General features: G+C 36.7%; 1 protein-coding gene across 1 annotated transcript; it reads left to right on the forward strand.

Moving 5' to 3' along the window:
• The first annotated feature begins 9,315 nt into the window (after positions 1-9,315).
• LOC107812747 (uncharacterized) lies at positions 9,316-21,404 on the forward strand. Its single transcript, XM_016637913.2, has 3 exons — positions 9,316-9,807; positions 20,214-20,748; positions 20,840-21,404. The coding sequence occupies exons 1-3, from the start codon at positions 9,379-9,381 to the stop codon at positions 21,148-21,150; spliced, it is 1,275 nt and encodes a 424-aa protein (XP_016493399.1). The 5' UTR covers positions 9,316-9,378; the 3' UTR covers positions 21,151-21,404.
• Positions 21,405-21,914: the final 510 nt, after the last annotated feature.

The following is a 21,914-nucleotide window of genomic DNA, read 5'->3' on the forward strand; positions in this document are numbered from 1 at the left end:
GATCCTCCTATAGTTTTTTGTGGACAATACAATCGTTTCCTATTGACCCGATATTTACACTCGTTTCCTATCGACCCTGAAATTGTAGGTTTCCACATTTTTGTCATTGGCTCTGATCTTCTTCTCTCCTGATTCTACCCGTTTTTCCAGCTCCTCGATCATTTTTATGATCTCAGGGTTAGTCCCCGATTTATTTTCATTCAGCCTTTATGTGATCGATTCATTTTTATGGGTGACTTCCCAGTCGGCTCGAGTTCAATACTTCTGGGGCGCGACTTTGGTTCTGGAGCTGGGCTATTGCTGCCTATAGAGCCTGTGACATTTCGAAGATCACCGCCAGTTGATTCCATCATCTTCGCCGTCGTGCAGATTTTGTGCAACCGATCAGACTTCTCTGCGAATGTTGTTCTCAGGATCGGTAGGCAAATTTGCATTGACGGACTCATGCGAGCTAGCGTCGATCGGGTTTGCAACTAGAGTACTATTGAGGTCGACGGGGGGCACCTCGTCACCGGGTGCTGCAGTGCAGTTCTCGCCATAATGGCCGGATTCAGCATCCACGTTTAGAGGGGCAGGCTAGGAGTTCGACATTTCAAACTTTAACCTGAAATCAAAGATACTCCAAATAAAAAGTGTAAAATAAGGTGTGTTATAGAAGTTTGTAACAAATAATCACTATTATCCTTAGTCGCACGATGGGCACCAAACTGTTTACCCTCAAAATCGGATAACAATTGAATTTGTAAGTGGTTTTAAGGATATGCGAATTAATTTGACACAACAAAATAAATTGGATTAGATTGAATAAGTAAAGATAAAAATAAATTCAAACCACACACATAGGATAGTTTCAGCCTTAGCGAAATATTCACTCTCGATCTAGGTTCACTATGGCCAGCACTGATGAACAAGAAAAGAGCTAATAACAGAGAAAAATAATAATATATTGCCTTGGAATGCGTGATACAATTTGTGTTATGAAGCATCAGACCCACTTTATATAGTAGGAGAGTCTCACTCTAGGTATAATTCTTATAAAAGGTAAAAATCTTCTAATTAGCTGATTGTCGGTTCCCTATCGATACGTGCCGAGATCCCCGCCATGATATCCGGCCGGCCAGAGATATCACAGCCTTTTGTTGGCCGTGCTTGATTACCTGAGAATGTTCTTCGAAGTTATGCAAGGCTAGGACCGATTCCGCCATAACCCTGATATTCTCGAGGGTGGGCGTTATGCCCCAGGATTCCGACTCGATGAGAACTTTGCTTCGATTTTGACCCCTCTTTATCATGTCTCAAGCTAGGCTTATCATGTCAGAGACCGGGGTATATCATGAGCCCAATTTTACCCATATACCGTGTTGCAAGAATTAGAGAAGATGAAATGTAGAACACTTTAGAGAAAGGTAGAAAAGAAAAGCAAGATGGTGCTGGTTGTTCCTTTTGAGTTTGACGACATATTTCTTGCATAATGCAGTGAAAAGCCTAAAATATCCTTGATTTGATAATTATATTGACATTAAGCTAATAGGTCGAAGCCTCTTCTTTTCGGTATAATAAATAAATTTGTATACGGTCAAAATCATATACCAGACTCAAGGTTTAAGACAGAGTGCAATTCCCGGAGATAGGAGTTCGAGGAATACCGAGGCCAAGTGTGCTCGACCCTAAAATGGTACCGTTATGGGTTTGTAATGGAATGAGCTAGATTCATGCCACGTCCCCAAGATCATGGCGCAAATCTCGGAATAAGATTATACGATTCCATACTAGGTAGTCAGACAGTTGTACAAAGAATATTCCTTACATTAAATAGAAATATACCTTATTTAGGGATTCCCCTATTATATAAAGTGGACCCCAATCATTTGTAACATCATCTAATCATTGAGCAAAGAATATACTCTCTACCTTTTGTCTACTGTTCATCATAATTGTCCTTTAGCTTTATTATTCTTACATAATTGTTCTTATTGCTCTAAGCTCACCTCGAGGTCACTAAGCTCGAGGTCACCGCAGTTAAGTAACATTGGTTTGATTCTCTTGTCTCTTTCATTTCTACTTCATATCTCTTGATTATTACTCCCTCCGTTTCATATTAGATGAGGTACTTTCCTTTTTAGTCTATTCCAAAACAAATGACACATTTCTAAATTTGGAAATAATTCAACTTTAAACTCTTCATTTTACCCATTTACCCTTAATGAGAAGCTTTTATAGCCACACAAATGTCATGGCCCCACAAACCTTTTACCCCTTAAGCTTTTAAGACCACAAGTTTCAAAATTTTCTTCTTTTTTCGTAAACTCCGTGCCGAGTCAAAATGCCTCATCTAATATGAAACGGAGGGAGTAATTGGTATTGAATTAAATCACATATCTTTAAAGTCAAAATAAGACTCCGAGCGTAGTTGAACATGAAAATACTCGACATGCTGAACCAGAACCGGAGAGGTCAAACGGAAATAACTCGGGGATTGATCCCACCATTATGAGGATGCTCAAAGAGCTTACTAAGAGGACCGAGTCCGGAGAAAAGAAAATTGAAGACAATGATAAGAAGGTGGAAACTGATAACTCCCGTGTAGACCAGATACTGGGGGCACCTCTAGTTTTAAAAGGTTTGGATGTTAAAAAGTTCATACAAAAACCATTCCCTCAGAGTGCAGCTCCGATGCCCATCCCTAAGAAATTTCACATGCCCGATATACCTAAGTATAATGGAACAACTGAACCCAACGATCATATTACTTCATACACTTGAGAAATCAAAGGAAATGATTTGAATGACGATAAGATCGAATCATTCTTGTTGAAATAATTTGGAGAAACGTTGTCAAAAGGAGCTATGATTTGGTATCACAACTTAGCTCCCAACTCTATTGACTCGTTTGCTATGTTAGCGGATGCCTTCATGAAAGCACATGCTGGAGCCATAAAGGTGGCCACGAGAAAATCGGATGTCTTCAAAATAAAACAAAGGAACGACGAGATGCTAAGGGAGTTCGTGTCCAGGTTTTAGATGATTGGGCAGTATATGCCTTTATGCAGGGTTTGAATTAAAGGAGCTCGATTGCGTCTCGACTGTTAAAACAGAACTTGATTGAATATCCAGTTGTGACATGGTCAAATGTGCACAATCATTACCACTCAAAAATCAGGGTCGAGGACGACCAGTTGGGAGCCCCCTCGGGTTCAGTTCATTCTAACAGAATCGCAGCCAAGCCCCCGAGGGACACAGAACTGGAATCGAGATTCAACAAAGAACGGTATAAGCCATGTACCGATCAAAGAAATAGTGGCCCGAGCCGTAACACTCCTCGGAGTTATTGGAGAAACGATCAAGGCCAAAGTTCTCGGGGATTCATGAGTATGAGCGGGTTTAATAAGCGCACCAACCTCATCGAGGCTCTTCGATTATCATAGTACAACTTCAGCATAGATGCATCAGGGATTGTCTCTGCTATTGGGAGAATCAAACACACCAAGTGGCCCGGGCCAATACAGACCGATCCTTCTCAAAAGAACCCGAACATGATGTGCAAGTATCATGGCACACATGGTCATAAAACAAAAGACTGTATGCAACTAAGGGGAGATATGGCTTGGTTGTTCAACGAAGGCCACCTTCGAGAATTTCTAAGTGATCGAGCTAAGAATCGCTCGAGGACGTCTTATCATTCTGTGACGAAGAAGCAGAAGGCATATCTCAGCCCCACAATGACGCCCTGGTAATCTTTATCATTTTAAATAAAATTCAAGTTAAACGTGTTTTAGTGGATCTAGGTAGCTTAGCAAACATAATCAGATCGAGGGTTGTGGAACAACTCGGCCTACAAGATCAGATTATACCTGCGTCCTAGGTCCTAAATGGCTTCAACATGGCAAGTGAAACAACAAAGGGAGAGATTATCTTGCTAGTAAACATAGTCGGGACCATACAAGACACTAGATTCCATGTCATCAAAGGTGATATGAGGTATAACGCACTCTTCGGGAGACCATGGACACACAACATGAGGGCAGTGCCTTCAACTCTTCACCAGATGATGAAATTCCTGATAGAGGAGGAGTGAAACAGTCCACAGAGAGCAACGTGCTGCAAAAGAGATGTTTGCAATCGAGGAAGTGGTACAGATTCCAGAGCCTTTAACTTCGGAGAAATCAAGCATCGAAGGTAAACATGCGGCCAAATAGCAATCACCGCCTCCAGCCTCGACAGAATCGGTGCAACAGGTAATGGAAGACGAAGATAAGGATTTCCTTACTCCTCAAACCTTTGTCGTTCCAAAGAATCAGATGCAGCCAAATCAACTATCGAGGAGCTGGAGCAGATCATTTTGATCGAATATATGCCAGAGGGAAAGGTATACCTGGGAACGAGATTAACCCCCGAACTCAGGAAAAACTCATTCAATGTCTTATTGATAATATGGATTTCTTTGCTTGGTCCCATTTAGATATGACGGGGATTCCACCAAAAATCACCATGCATGGGCTAAGAACTGATCCCAGGTTCAAACCGGTGAAGCAAAAAAGGAGGTCTAAGTCCGAGGTAAAGCACACTTTCATAAAAGACGAGGTAACAAAACTTCTTAAAATAGGATCTATTCGGGAAGTAAAATACCCCGAGTGGTTAGCGAACATAGTTGTAGTTCCTAAAAAGGAAACAAACTTATAATGTTCATAGATTATAAAGACATGAACAAATCATGTCCAAAAGATTCTTTCCCTTTGCCAAACATCGATCGTATGATCGATGCCACGGCTGGCCACGAGACCCTAACTTTTCTCGATGCCTACTCCAGGTACAATCAGATTCAGGTGAACCTGGAGGACCAAGAAAGGACTTCATTTATTACTAAGTTTGGAACTTATTGTTACAACATAATGCCCTCCGGGCTAAAAAATACAGGAGCTACACCAATGCCTAGTTAACAAAATGTTCCAAAAACAAATAGGCAAAACAATGGAAGTTTATATTGATGATATGTTGGTTAAGTCCCTACACGCAGAGGACCATTTAGATCATCTGTAGGAAAAATTCGAAATTTTAAGGCAACACAACATGAAGCTTAACTCGGAGAAATGTGCCTTCGGAGTTGGCTCGAGTAAGTTCCTCGGCTTCATGGTGTCAAATCGGGGTATCTAAATCAACCCCGATAAGATCAAGGCTATCGAGGATATCATGATCGTGGATAGTGTGAAGGTCGTGCAAAGGCTAATAGGGAAAATAGCTGCCTTGGGTCGATTCATTTCGAGGTCGTCCGATCAGAGTCAGTGGTTCTTTTCCTTGCTCAAAAGAAAAAGTATTTCGCGTGGACCCCAGAATGTCAGGAAGCCTTAGAAGAATTAAAGCGATATCTGTCGAGCCCGCCTTTGCTTCACACCCCGAAGGTAGATGAAAAACTTTATCTATACTTGGCAGTGTACGAGATAGAGGTAAGTGGGGTACTAGTTCGAGAAGAGCAAGGTATGCAATTTCCTATTTATTACGTAAGCCGAACTCTAGGAGATGCTGAAACTAGGTACCCCTACTTAGAAAAATTAGCACTTGCATTGATAAGCACATCTAGAAAGCTAAAACCATATTTTCAATGTCATCTAATATGTGTATTAACCACGTTCCCCCTTCGAAATGTTTTGCATATGCCCGAGCTATCGGGCCGATTGGCCAAATGGCTATCGACCTTAGCAGGTACGATATCGAATATCAACCTCGAATGGCCATCAAGTCTCAAATCCTAGCTGACTTCGTGGCCGAATTTATGCCAACCCTCATACCCGAAGTGGAGAACGAACTAATCAAATTGACAATTCGCCAGAATGAAGGGTAGACCTCGCTGAGTGTCACTTGGTATTATTGGCAGAAATCAAATATAACTGGGTCTATGGGACCCAGGGCTGGAACTACGAAATCCAAGCATAAATAGGTAGGTGTACACGCTTAAGTACCCCACTTTATGGGTAGTGATGTCCTCTTCCGAGGAAGGAATAACCACATATTTGTCATTCCAATTGCGATCCTTCTTTACCTACTTAAGCTCATCCTTGGTTATCAAACAGATGTATCGAGACATGGGCCCACATCGGCCTCGTGTCGATACAGGTTTTTCAATTTTGAAATCGGATGTTATTTCACATGGTAGGGGAATGCACTCCTCGATGCGAGGTGGCACCACTAGTTTACTTCTGGATGGATGTGATGACGAAGAAGCTTTTTCTTGTTGGTGAATGGTTTTGGATGTTTTAGCCATTGCAGTTCAAGTGAAGAAGAAAAGGTTGTTGATGGAGTAAAGAACAAATTGAGAAAAGTATGGTTTTAGGGAAATTGAAAGAACTAGCAAGATTTGGCAACGAATTGAGAAATAAAGTTTGCAAAATTATGAAGTTAGCGTATTTATAGAAGTCACTTAAGTGTATTGGGGAAGCCAAAAGGCCGACCGTCAGCCGCCTCTAATTAATGACCTTGGAAATTGTGCAGACGCGACCTTTCAAACACTCCGGACGGTGACATCATGAGATCGGCATAATGATCGAGACATCGAGGAGATCGAGACTCAAGTCATTTCTTATCATCTTATTTCAAGTTCGAGCAAGTTCTCACTTGACTACTAAGCACAAGGGCTACCCGAGTTTGAGAAAATTCTCACTGGGGGACTTTAAAAAAGCCTAAGGGCTAACTTTATTTTGAGTTCGAGCAAGTTTACACTCGACTACTAAGCCCAAGGGCTACCCGATTTTAAGAAAATTATCACTCAGGGACTATCTACGAAGCCTAAGGGCTAACTTTATTTCAAATTCGAAACCTTGCTCTGACTCAACTCGGACTGAGGAGTCCCGATGTCCCGAGCTCGCATCAAATCAATTTAAGCTTAGCTCGTGGATAAACAAAAAGATTAAGGGGTATTATATTGATCGATTAAAAACCTATGGGTTTATTATGTTCTGAGTCCGGTATTCGGACTAATCACTAAAGTTATGCAATAAAAAATTTCACAAATAAAGACGGAACGGAATTCAACACGAGCCAAAAATGAGACAAAGAGATCATTTTATATTTCCAATAGATGGTTACAAAATATATTTACAACCACGAAGGATCCTTACACAGGAACAAAGAAACAAAAAACAAAAGCCAAGAAACTAATCTACTTTTAGGGCCACGTCGAGCGGCATCTTCGGGAACCTCCTTTCCGAGGACCCAATTTTGATCTTTGGAAATGTTTGTGTGCTTGAAGAAATTTAAGGCAGAAAACCCTCGATAAATGTAACTTTATTTCCAGTAGCGGGGGAGCATTCTGTTGAAATTTTGGGCCATAATCCGTTAAAAAAGAGCGGCAAAAGAAAAAGACCAAAAGGGAAGACAAGAAGATGTAGCTTCACCTTCTATCACAAGAAAAACAAAAAAAGGTTGCAAGATGCACGAGTAACGATCCAAAAATATTCATCATTGGGACGTTGTACCGGTATAGGATGCAAAAGTTAGAAGATGATAGTGCCACCTCACTCCATGGAAAGCAAAAGGAATGAAGTGACACACCAGGTTGAAGTTAAGAGAGATGAGCGGCAGGTGAAGTTCTCATATTTTCTGATGCGGGAAGGATTTTGTGCCCTTCTCTCATTGTTTTGAATCGAAGCTTTGAAAAAGGGAGCCTTGGCGTAACTGGTAAAGTTGATGTCATGCGACCAGGAGGTCGTAGGTTCGAACCATGGAAACAAATGATTAGAAAGAAATAAAGAAGGGAAAGAATCAAAGTAAATGAAGATGAAATGAGTACAGTTCTTTGTTCAACAATGTAGCCTCATATTTATAGAAAGGCAATGACGGTTTGACGGCGCTAGTGGCCGACCAGTGCTGGCGCGCATTTGATGTTTTTGGGAAGCGTGCTGACATGACATTTTAGATCACTTCAAGCGCCTACGTCACGGTCATGAAATCATCATAAGAGGCTTAGAAAAATCGAGGTTCAAATCGTTTCTTATCATCTTATTCTAAGAAACGCGGGGACTATCTGTATACAGTCAAAATCATATGCCTCCGATTTATAGGCTCGAGGTTCTGTCCTAAGGCCGAGTCCGGGTGAGGTCGAGTTCGAAACCGGTGGACTAAACTCAAGCTCGAAGACAAAGTGCAATACCCGGAGATAGGAGTTCGAGGAATACCGATGCCAAGTGTACTCGACCCCAAAATAGTACCGTTATGCGTTTGCAACGGAATGAGCTAGATTCCTGCCATGTCCCCAAGATCATGGCGCAAATCCCGGAATAAGATTGTACGATTCCGTACTAGGCGGTTAGACAGATGTACCAAGAATATTCCTTACTGTAAATAGAAATATACCTTATTTAGGCATTCTCCTGTTATATAAAGGGAACCCCAATCATTTGTAACATCATCTAATCATTGAGCAAAGAATATACTCTCTACCTTTTGCTTACTGTTCATCAGAATTGTCCTTTAGCTTTATATTTCTTGCATAATTGTTCTTATTTCTCTAAGCCCATCTAGGGGTCACTAAGCTCGAGATCACCGCTGTCAAGTAACATTGGTTTGATTCACTTGTCTCTTCCATTTCTACTTCATTTCTCTTTATTATTACTCCCTCCGTTTTATATTAGATGAGGTACTTTCCTTTTTAGTCTGTTCCAAAACAAATAACACATTTCTAAATTTAAAATAACTTTAAACTCTTCCTTTTACGTATTTATCCTTAATGAGAAGTTTTTATAACCACACAAATGTCATGGTCCCACAAACCTTTTACCCCTTAAGCTTTTAAGACCACAAGTTTCAAAAATTTCTTCTTTTTTCTTAAAATTCGTGTCGAATCAAACTGCTTCATATAATATGAAACGGAGGGAGTAATTTGTATTGAATTAAATCACATATCTTTAAAACCACAAGATAAATTTAATTGTTACTCGTATTTTCGAGGTAAACAAATTTAAAGATGTAATTTTAAAAGTCTTCCTTTTTATTTTCCAAAAATTAGTACTCCCTCCGTTTCATATTAAATGAAATACTTTCCTTTTTAGTCAGTTCCAAAACAAATGACACATTTTTAAATTTAGAAATAATTCAACTTTAAACTCTTTCGTTTTACTTATTTACCCTTAATGAGAATATTTTATAGTCACGCAAATATCATGGTACCACAAACTTTTTAGCGTGAAGCTTGTAAGATCACAAGTTTAAAAAGTCTTCTTCTTTTTTCTTAAACTTCCTACCGAGTCAAACTACGTCATATAATATGAAATGGGGGAGATTTTATTTGTCTCGACGTAGAAAAAACTTTAATATAAGCTCTCTTCTTCTTTGGGAAGAAAATAAACCACAACTCAACAGTATATACACGCAAAGTTAGCCACGGAAGTCATGGCTATGGATCTAGCAGTGGTAGACTATGGTTCCTACAAGACGAGACCATCGGCGCTTCTCAACTCTGTCTTCATGACAACGGTGAACGCAGCGGCAAAGACCCTTGTGGCGGTGGCGTCGAACGCCAAGGCGGCTGACCAGCAGTCGGAGAAGTGGAAGCCAGCGGACCACTTGAGGTTCATGCTGATGCTCATGACTTGGTTGGCAGTTTGGGTTCTTAGGGTGTTGATGGATCACTGTCCTTTCGCTGTTGGCTCTTCGTATTCGCTTGATAGTGGTGGAATTGGATCATCGTCCCTTGACTTAATGTTGCCATCAGCTTCAATGTTGTCTTCTTCCTCTGGTGCTTTTTCTTTGGATTTGGTTCTTCATGAAGATTCTAATCAAGCTTCTCCTGCTAAAGCTCTTGGTAGAGCTCTCACGCATGTAAGTTAACTATTTGATTATCACTTAATAATTAATTAGACTTCTTTTTTTTTCTCTAGAAGAGTTTTGTTTTTATATACTCCGTGTTTTTCTGCTTTTACTGTTTTCCAAACTGATAACACACAAATCATTTGAGTTCATTCAAGTATGATGAATTTATTGATTCTAATCACATTTTTGATAAGTAATCTTCCTTCTCTAAATAAAGTTGGATAATATAGCTACTCAGTTTATACGGTGGTGTTTGACGCTATGCCTTTAGAAGTTGTAATTTTAACATGGACGAATAATTTAAACACCACTTGATATTTGTATGATTAAAATGAAAAGTTGAGAGATATAATGTTGTGAAGTATATGAAGGAAAGATTGAAAGATGCTCTGAGTGATCGATTGAATGATCACCTTCCGACTTGTTTTGTGGGATATATAATAAGTGAAAAAGGTTATATGCTTTTAGTATGAGTTATTTGCCTCCTAATTTGTGTGAAGTATTTCATTAGACATGCACTTTCTTGATCTTAGACTAGAAGGGGAAAAAAGAGTCAGTGGCTATTGGTTCACTTTTCCTAGTTTCATTTATTTATATCATTTGAGAATAATTAAATATTTTGTCTCTGAAATTAATCAATTAACTATTCCTGAATCTACCCTATATTTTATGGATAGGGTGAAGTAAAATGGGTAGAACATGGAAAGCAGAAGCTTGTATTCGGGTAGGGTAGCGATAGTTGGGGAAAGAGAAGGAAAGATACTCCATACATTTCGGTGAACGTGTTTGGTTTTGGTCCGTTCCAAAAAAAATGATCTTTTTAAATTGGGAACTAATTTAATTTAAATTTTTAATTCTACTATTAAAGAGAAGTTTTTATAGTTATACAAATACTCTAAATTTTCTTTAACTTGTTTAGGATTATAAATTTAAAAATTTTTTATTTTTTTTAAACTCCGTAGTCAGTCAAACAGATTCCGAAAACGGAGGAAGTACGCGTTTGAGATACCTAATTCTTGGTGAATATGAACATGAATGTTGCTGTGCTGACATAATAGCATAACCCGCCAGCGGAAACTACTGCCTTTTGAGTCGTAGCTAAATACTGTTGTATGTAAGGTGGTTATAAGTCTGCCGTTTTCGGTCTGCAGTTTTCCTCGATGGAGGGTGTTAAAAACAAAACATGGCTATGTTATGCATGCATGCAACTGCCACGCGTCATAGCATGAGCGCATAAGCTTACACGTATTTGAGATAGTCACACGTCAAATGACCTCCCTCTTCTCTCTACACGTAGTTGGATCGTCAGACGTAACGTGAAAATATAAGTCGGATGGGTTTTGATTCCTCTCCATTTCCTGTTACCTTCGTTTCCCTGAGTTCATGCTTGAATACGAAACACCTGTACCATTTTAAAATTAATGATCTAGATTTAATTAACTAAAATAAGGCATTAACCATAATTAAGTAATAAATATTTTGTATATAATTTTCAGAAGAATTTACCAACATGCATCTCAATCCTTTTAAAAACCTAAGTTGCAATCTGCCGTAGTAAATTTACCCTTCCATTCCATAATTTTCTTTTCATTATTCTGGAGTTCACTATCCTTTAAAAAAAAATTGAAATAATTATTTAAAAACTCAATCTAATTTTAACCGAAAAATTTAATTTTATTCATAGCATAACCATGTATTGGAGAGCTTTGAATTATTATTGTTTTCTTACTTTCTCCTTTTCAATGGTAGATTTGTGGTCACATCTCAAAATTAACATATGGATGTTTATCATTCATTTGTACCAATAAACTTTGGGATCATTTAGACTTGCATATGAATACTACGAAAGAAAACGCTGCTAGAATTGGTTGGAAAGAAAATTACTACAAGAAAGAAAAAAGGAATCTTAGATAATGTGTAGCTATAATTGTGGTATTGTAAAAGCTATTATTTGGAAATAAATAAAAGAAGGAATTAAATACTTTATTAATTATGGTTAGGAGTTTTATTTTATTCAATTAAATTTTACCCATTAATATTTAATCATGACAAGTGTCTCCAATCTAAGTAAGAACTTGGAGAAATGGAAAGGCTAGAAAATGGAAGGGAGTTGGATCCAGTCGGATGCATCCTTTGGTATTTCGAAAGCTTACTTGGCTTCGACGTATTTGAAGATATTTTTTGAAGAAATTTTGTCTCCCCATTTCATTGTTTTTAAATTATATCGAAAAAATATAAGCGAAAAAGTCATTTTTTTTCTCGTTTAAAATTTGTTGTGTTCTGTAGCTAAAAATGACATTTGAAAAATTATCTCCTTCGTACCAAACACACCCTTCTATGGTTCCCTTCAGTATTAGCATTGCGTAACTTTTGGTTGACGTTTTGTTCTTTTTATTGGGAATATCATATTATTGTCTCTCATGCTCAGAAATCGAAGACTTTAAAGATCGTAATATATATATATATATATATATATATATATATATATATATATATATATATATATATATATATATATATATCTTAAGATGTATATATAGTCCTTAACGAAATTTCTTTCGCATTTTTTACCCTTTAAAAATAAACATTACATTAGACAAAATTGTAATTAAGTTATTATATATATATATATATATATATATATATATATATATATATATATATATAGTATATATATATCTTAAAAGCACGAAAGCCCTTAACGAAATTTCTTTCGCATTTTTTACCCTTTAAAAATAAACATTACATTAGACAAAATTGTAATTAAGTTATTATCCTAATATAGAGGACTTTAAATTTTTTAAATTTTTTATTATTAAATCTTTACTTATTTATGTTTGAAGTCCTAATATTAAGGACTTTAAAGTAGATATTCTTTGGGGAAATAGAAGTAATATTACGTTTCTTTTGTTGTATTTCGAATACAAATACAGAACCAACGCAGCGGAATATTAATAGGAGCATACCTTCAGCCATAGTTGTTCAAGTGTTGTAGGGAATCACCTTCGTAAAATGTTGGCAGAAAACCTAGGAGCCTTCTAGCCTGTACCTATCGTAGGATGCCAGACTGATGGAGTCACAGGCGTATTAATAGGTAGGTTAGGGACTCTTAGGCAAATACTTTAGCCCTAGGGACTTCTCCATAAATTATAATTACCCTAGGGACTCCTAATATATGGTAATTTCTTTCCATCAAAGAAACTACTATATATGCATAACTACTGAATATTATGTGATATATTATTTCCTTTGGGAGGCAAGATAAATAATTTATTACCTTATATGTGGGTCACACTAGAAGTCTCTAGAAGAGACGGTAATTTCTAACATTCTCCCACTTGGCCCACATATTAAAATCATATAATCCTTTATGAGATATAAACATATAATATGGCCATAAACTTTATCACTCAACTAAAAGTTATGCAACAATCACTTTAACTAGAATATATTATTACACGAATCATGGCGGTCATGTTTTTAAACAAACACTTCCTTCCATGTATTACAATGCACAATATATTCTAATAAAGTGTCTAAAAACTTTATGAACGAACTTAATATAAGTCATTCAGAGTCCAGCTTTATTGATCCAATGATCACAAATAATACATGAAAAACCAAAAGTGTGCACTGTCATGTATATCAAAATAAACATAATGTCTAGACAAACTGTTAGAGAGCAAAGCAAGACTAAAGTGAGCTACTAAGCCCCATATGGGTTACATGATCCTTGAAAATATTAGCCCGGAGACCTTTAGTCATAGGATCAACAATCATCAAAGTAGTACTAACATGCTCAAAATTCACATCTTGCTTCTTCACATAGTCTCTAACCATCAAGTACTTTATGTCGATGTGCTTGCTTCGGCTGCCACTTTTATTATTCTTACAAAAGAAAACTGCAGCTGAATTGTCACAAAAAATTCTCAATGGCCTTGAAATGGAATCGACAATCCTAAGGCCGAAAATAAAATTTTTCAACCATAATGCCTGTGATGTAGCTTCATAGCATGCTATAAATTCAGCTTCCATTGTGGATGCTGCAACAATGGTCTGCTTGACACTTCTCCAAGACATAGCACCTCTAACAAGAAGGAAAATGTATCCTGAAGTAGATTTACCAGTGTCTTTGCATCCACCCAGATCAGAGTCTGAATATCCAATCACCTCCAATGAGTCAAAGCATCTGTATGTGAGCTTAAAATCCTTGGTTTCTTGCAAATATCTCAAGACCCTTTTACCAGCTTTCCAATGGTCAAGACCAGGGTTACTTTGATATTTGCCAAGTATTCCTACCACAAAAGAAATATCAGGTCTAGTACAAACCTGTGCATACATAAGACTCCCAACAAGGGAAGCATAAGGAATGTCTTTCATTTGCTCATTTTCTAATGCATTTTGTGGACATTGATTCAATGAGAATTTGTCACCTTTAATTATGGGTGCTGCTATAGTGAACAGCTCGTCATCCCGAATCTTTCCAGAATTCTTTCAATGTAGGCCTTTTGAGACAGTCCAAGTAATCTTTGTGATCTGTCTCTGTGAATCTCTATGTCAATGACATAAGAGGCTTCACCCATATCCATCATCTCAAAATTCTGGATAAGGAACTGTTTAGTCTCGTGCAACAATCCCAAATCACTACTTGCAAGCAAAATATCATCCACATATAGGATTAGAAAAATATATTTGCTCCCACTTATCTTAAGGTATATACACTGATCAATGATGTTCTCCGTAAATCCAAATGAATAAATAACAATATGAAATTTAATATACCATTGGCGGGAAGCCTGCTTTAGCCCATAAATGGATTTATTCAACTTGTAAACAAGGTGACTTTTGTCCTTATCACAAAATCCTTCAGGCTGACTCATGTATACTTCCTCTTCAAGATCTCCATTCAGGAAAGATGTTTTCACATCCATTTGATGTAACTCTAAATCAAATGAGCTACTAATGCCATGATTATTCTCAATGAATCCTTCTTTGATACTAGAGAGAAGGTTTCATGGTAACCAATACCTTCCCTTTGAGTAAAACCCTTGGTTACAAGTCTGGCTTTATATCATTCGATATTACCCAATGAGTCTCTTTTAGTTTTAAAGACCCACTTGGAACCTATGGTAGAGGATCCCTTTGGTAATTCGACGAGATCCCAGACTTTGTTTTTAGCCATAGATTCTAACTCTTTTTTCATGGCATCATACCAAAGTGTGGAGTTTTCTCCACTCATGGCTTGTGAAAATTAGCGTGGATCATCTTTTCGTCCAATATCATAATCAGACTCTTGGAGACATACAACATAGTCACTAGAAATTGCTGATTTTCGAATTCTTGAGGATTTTTGCACTCCCACTAGTTTAGACACTTCTTCAGTGGGTTCAGGTAAAGCGGGTTGATCTTCATGTGGATCCTCAAGTGGTGGTGGCTCTTGAACTTGTTGTTCAGATAGTTCATGAGAATTTTTCTGAGCAACATTCAAGTTCCCAATATATAAAGGTACCACAGGTGGTTCCTTTATTTCTTCCAATTCCACCTTTTGAGTCAAATCACTCCCACTCTCTTCATGCTCCTCAAGAAATTTAGCGTTCCTAGCTTCAACAATTTTAGGAGAATGAGAAGGACAATAAAACCTAAATCCCTTAGAGTTAACTTCATAGCCTATAAAATAACCGCTTATTGTTCTTTCATCCAACTTCTTTAGTTGTGGGTTATAAACCCTTACTTCAGTTGGACATCCCCAAACGTGTAAATGATTTAAATTAGGTTTCATCCTTTCCATAACTCAAAAGATGTCTTGGGTACAGCCTTGGATGGAACCCTATTTAAAATATACACATTGGTTTTTAAGGCTTCACTCCATAAGGATAAAGGTTCTCTTGATCTGCTAGTCATGCTTCTTACCATGTCCATTAATGTCCGATTCTTTCTTTCTGCCACACTATTTTGTTGTGGTGTTTCTGGCATGGTATATTGAGCAATTATACCTTCACTTTCAAGGAACTCAGCAAATGGACCCCTAACTTGTCCCTTATCTGTGTACCTACCATAATATTCTCCACCCCTATCAGATATTACAATTTTGATCTGAGCACCAGTTTGTTTCTCTACTTCTGTTTTATAAACTTTAAAAGCATCAAGTGATTCTGATTTGTTAAACAGAAAATAGAGATACATATATCTTGAATAGTCATCAATAAATGAGATAAAATATCTCTCACCATTCAAGCAAGGGGTAGGAAAAGGTCCACATATGTCTGTGTGTATGATCTCAAGTAATCGAGAACTCCTTTTGGCACCTTTAGATGATTTGTTGGTCTGCTTACCCTTTATGCAGTCCACACAAGTCCCAAAGTCAGAAAAATCAAGAGCTTTTAGAACTCCATCATTAACCAACCTTTTGACTCTATCAATAGAGATGTGTCCCAATCTCCTGTGCCAAAGACTAGATGAGTTCTCATTGATAATACATTGCTTAGTGCCAATTTCTTTATCATGCAAAGTTAAAACATTAGATTCAAATGTGGGGTCTAGCTCATATTTATATAAATTTCCATTCAAATTTCCAAAACCAATAGTTTTATTATCTTTCAAAGTTTCACAAAAGGATAATGAAAATTCAAATCATACCCACTAATCGATAGTCTTGAAAGAGAAATTAAATTTCTAGAATATTCTGGAACATAAAAAGTATTTTCTAAATCTAAGTGAAAACCATCCTTCAAAATGAGCCTATAAGTCCCCACGCCTTTCACACGTGAACGCGTCCTATTGCCAGAATAAACGTATTGTTTACTTCTTATCGGCTTCCTCTGAGTTAGAAAGCCCTGCATGATTTTGGCAATGTGAATTGTAGCACCGGAATCAATCCACCATGTATTATCAGAAACATCAGTAAAATTATATTCATAACATACAAAGGTAACATTACCTTTCTTCTCAAGCCATTTCTTCTTACAGAAACGACAAACATCTTTGTCAAAGGTGCTTTTCTTCTTCATGGGAACACTTTTGCCCTTCTTTGCATTTCTCTTACCATGAGTCACCATATTAATACTTTCAGGTATCTCATGCTTCAACCTCTCTTCTTCTTGAACACATATAGTCAAAAGTTCATTGATTGACCATTTATCCTTATGTGTGTTGTAAGAAATCTTGAATGGACCATATTCCGCAGGAAGGGAGTTGAGAATGAAATGCACAAGAAATGGTTCAGACATATCCACCTCAAGGGACTTGAGTTTAGCAGCAATGAATTTCATCTCCATAATGTGCTCACGCACTGTACGATTTCTGTCGAAAGTCATACTTGAGAGCCTCTTCATAAGGGTGCTGGCCAGTGCCTTGTCAGAGATTACAAATTGTTCATCAATTGACTTCATGTAAGCTTTGACCTTATCGCTATTAGGGATATAACCCCTAATGCTTTGGCTTTATGTGAGCTTTTGTGAGTATTAAACTTAAGCGATTAGATCGCTCCCACCTCTCATAATTAGCCTTAGCAGCTGGCGTACTTGATTCCGTGGGAATAGGTGGTTCATCCACATGGAGTGCCAGGTCTAGATCCGAGCACCCTAAAATAAGAAGGACTTTCTCCTTCCATTCAGCATTATTGTCACCAGAAAGCATTGGAATTTGAGCATTCTCATTAAAAATAGCGATAGGAAAAGCGATAGAGACTGCAAAACAAGGATAAACATACATAAGCTATGAAGTACAATCCATCAAAGGTGAATCGTGTAAAATACCGATTTTAAGTAAATTCTAGACCTTCCTGTGGGCAAAGGTTGCTACCCATGCATAGAATTTACTAACTTTATTAGACTAGTAAACCAAAATACATAAAAATTTATCCGTACCTGTGGGCGTAAGATAATTTTAACTTAAAGGTTTACTATCTCATTCCAATTAATCTCACCAAAATGGTTACCTCCCTGTAGAGCCGGTTACCATTTTAATAAGATAACTGGACTAAATAGATGTCATTATAATTTTAATCACTAAACTTTGTGATTTAACAACTTAATTTCTTTTATGTTAAGCACTCAAGATGTTGTGGCTACTCCTAAGTACATCACATAAAAGAAAACTCAAATGACATCTCAAAATAATTTGTGTAAATAATCAACTAAACTAAATATTGATTAGATTCAGAATGAGTATACACGTTACATAAGCATAACACTTATAGAACTCCAAACAAAAAAGTAGTTCTTATAAATAATCTGAATACTATAAGAACCTCATAGAAAAATTATGAAAACATAGTTTACAATCTAATGCAAACTTGGTTAGACAGTGCTTCGGGAATTAAGCCTTAATTTCTAAGTGACTTTACAAAAATATTTAAAAGGCTCCAAAGTTTTAATAGGGTTGTAAGTTGATTCATGTCCCAAGAAATAAAGTTGAATTTTATGGCTCAAGATAATATAATAGCCCATTAGAAAAATAAATTCTAAACTATATAATATTTTGAGAACCTTCTAATGCCAATACCACAATCAATATGACACACCGAAACACGTAATAAACACATACAAAATAAATCATGTTTGCATCATGATTTAACTGATACAGTTATATGAATTCGCAAACCACAAAGATTTATAGAGTATTCCTATTCCGATCAAAATTGGGTCATGATCGATGGAAAAAAATCAGATGGATCCATGCTTCCAATGCATCTCTATAATGCAGATTCACGAATTTGAAGATAGGAACAGTGTTTAAAAACTGTACTTACGAAACAGAAGCCATCCATTATCTAATTTACGGTCTGGATGAGAGACCTTCAAATTAAAATCAAGTTAATTCCTAATCCATCATGCAATAATTCAGATATATTGCAGCTATTATTGAACGATTTGGTATTGAACAAGACATCTAAAGGTAGGCTCTTATATCACATGTTGTATTTCGAATACAAATACAGAACCAACGCAGCGGAATATTAATAGGATCATACCTTCAGCCATAGTTGTTCAAGTGTTGTAGGGAATCACCTTCGTAAAATGTTGGCAGAAAACCTAGGAGCCTTCTAGCCTGTGTCTATCGTAGGATGCCAGACTGATGGAGTCACATGCGTATTTATAGGTAGGTTAGGGACTCTTAGGCAAATACTTTAGCCCTAGGGACTTCTCCATAAATTATAATTACCCTAGGGACTCCTAATATATGGTGATTTCTTTCCATCAAAGAAACCACCATATATGCATAACTACAGAATATTATCTAATATATTATTTTCTTTGGGAGACAAGGTAAATAATTTATTACCTTATATGTGGGTCACACTAGAAGTCTCTAGAAGAGACGGTAATTTCTATCATCTTTTCCTTGTATATCCGACGACAATTTCAATGGAAATATATTTTACATTCATTCTTCTTATATTGGGGAACTTATAATTCTAATAAGATATACTACTAGAAGTAAGAGATTTGGTACCTAACTAAATATATATTTTAATTATTAAATATAGTTTTTGAATATTACACAAATTGACAAAGAGAATAATATAATGTTCGACTAAGAAAAATGTTTGAAAATAATTTGTATCTTCTATCATTTGCACGTATACCTATATTAATAAATATATTATTTTTAAAAATTATGTAAATATTATTAAATAATATGTTTGAGTTATTGAAATATTAAAAATTATAAGTTCCTAAAAATAACTAATGTTAATCGCTCTAAACTAGCTCTGAATAATTTTATATTTATTGATGTAGGTACCCTAAAACTAGTACCAACAATAGGAGCATCTCAATAATATTTATAATGAGGATTTGTATTTTCTAAAAAATACATTATTGCTTAGAGGTAAGAAAGTTCATTCTGCAGGCTTAATCTGAACTTAGTACTACCATTTAACTGCTACACTCATGCCTCATTGAGTGTTCATTAACAAATTAATATTCAGCACCTGCTAGATCTCTGAAGTAGCTTTCTCACATTATCCGTATTCTGCAATTATATTATAACTATCCGCTACTAGTAAGATTAACAATAAAGATAAGGACTGAGGGTAGAGCTTTTTTCTTTTAATCTATGCAAAAAGCAATATGAAATTATGTGAAGCTGTTTTCTCTTTCTATGACTCGTTGAGTGTATAACAGATTGTAATATTTAATAGTACTACCTAATGTAACAATTGTCGATAAGAAGCTCCACTTTATTTAAAATTTAATCTACAATGTGCGAAGGATTTTGAGGAAAAAAGATAAGTACTTGTTCTTATTTTATTTATTTTATTACACATACATATAAGGTAGGGAATAGAAGTCCCCCCAACAATATGAAAGTTGAGTAGGGCTTCAATGACGGGAAAAGGCACGTTGTCAAGACAAACTACTGAACTATCATTATTCTCTTTACTTATTTTTATTCATCTAAGGCTATTTCAGATACTGGCGTTGCTAAATGAGATTCCAGCTTCCTCGAGGAAGTACCAGTTTGCAATGGGAATGGCTGACAAGATTGTAGATGAGAACACCAGATGCGGACACGGGGAAATGATCCAAGTCAATCGTGCGGCCCTGGCTTCAGCATTCGCGCGTACGTCAGGATTTCTTTACGGCTCTCTCAAAAGCCCCCGCATGTCGGAGGATTCAGGAACATGGCCCTCACGCATTCTTCGATCTCTACATTTGGGTTCTTTTGTGGCTTCTTCGCTCAAAGGTCTGGGCACATTTTTCCCATGGGTCGGAACAGTCACGAGCCTTCTTCAAAACAAGAGAACATCTGCTGTTCCGTGTGAGGAGAGGGTAAATGACTTGGCGGCTGAGAAACACGCACAAGAACTGCTATGGATAACGACTAAGATGGTGGGGTGTGGTGCTGTGGATGAAGCTTTGGTGCAATGGAGCTTTGCTTCTGGCTTGGCTTCTATTTCTCTTTCCTCTAATTCTAGGGTGCAAGGCTTCATTGTCAAGATCACAGGTAGATAATTATTGTATTACTATTATTTTTATTATTATTATCAATACGATGTTTTAAGATATGTGAATTTTGACGTTGCATTTACTTGTAGCAATATTATTTGGAGAGCTTAAGCGAATGAAAAACGAAGTTCCAAGGCAAGTGAAGTTCAACATACTAGTGCTGTGGCTTCCATTATTCTGCTATGCAGACAACGGGCTTTCGTATCCAGTATTGACAGGGTACGAGAAGGTTGAGATGGAGAAGACAATGGACGAATTGATCTCATCGCTGCCCACAATCGACCAAGAGGTAATTCTCACCAACTGGCTGCAAGACTTCACGACAACGTCTTCGGACTGGCCAAATCTCCAGAAATCATATGACCTTTGGTGCCAGTCCACTCGGGAGTTCGTTGCATGAGTTGTGCGAATAAGAAGGATCACACTGTGTCTTATGTAATATATGGTTGTAAAAGCCGAGCCTTTTTGCTTGACTGTTATATAGTTGGGTTTATACGACCCAATAGAAGTGCCATATGCACTTTGAGTTTGCCAGTTCCTTTTTTTTTTTTTTTTCAAACTATTTCCTTAGTTTATATAGCTTTCCTGTATCTTTACCTTTTTCGCATCTTTATTAGTAGTAATAAATACAAGCTACATATCCTACTTCTCTTATTGTAATTTGTGATGATCAACACTATAAGAGCTAATGGATTCTAAATAGATCAAAACGCATGCATTACAGATGTATCGCTACAAATTACATGGGGATTTTCCTCGGAATTTTATATAGGAAATTTCGCATGTAATGTAATTTCTTGTGAATTTTGCTATGAAAAAAGGTCCTATAGAAAAATCTTCATAAGTAATTATTAATGGCGAATTTTAACATTCTTAAGTACATCACTTGGGGATTTCGAATTCTCATATAAATTACTTACAGATATTTTCGCAAGAAACACTAATAATTTGCAGGAAACTTGATAAAAATTCATGAAAGAAGGATTTTTCGCAAGTAATTTTCCATTGACAACTCCTTGCAGATTTTCCACAATTGGAAAGAAATGTGGAAAAAAGTGATTTATTGTTTTAATTACTTTGTTTATAATTTAATGTCCCCAATTATTTCTTTTGGACTAAAATATTTTTTCGATTTAATATAACACCAACATTTCCTCCATAACC

Source organism: Nicotiana tabacum, chromosome 16, assembly GCF_000715075.1.
Source record: "Nicotiana tabacum cultivar K326 chromosome 16, ASM71507v2, whole genome shotgun sequence".
Taxonomy (NCBI): domain Eukaryota; kingdom Viridiplantae; phylum Streptophyta; class Magnoliopsida; order Solanales; family Solanaceae; genus Nicotiana; species Nicotiana tabacum.

Bases quoted from the DNA above. Each gene is read 5' to 3' on its own strand.
- LOC107812747 (XM_016637913.2), top strand. From the start codon at position 9,379: ATGGCTATGGATCTAGCAGTGGTAGACTATGGTTCCTACAAGACGAGA. The intron at 9,808-20,213 runs GTAAGTTAACTA...AGGCTATTTCAG, and splicing joins TTGGTAGAGCTCTCACGCAT to ATACTGGCGTTGCTAAATGA. The intron at 20,749-20,839 runs GTAGATAATTAT...ATTTACTTGTAG, and splicing joins CTTCATTGTCAAGATCACAG to CAATATTATTTGGAGAGCTT.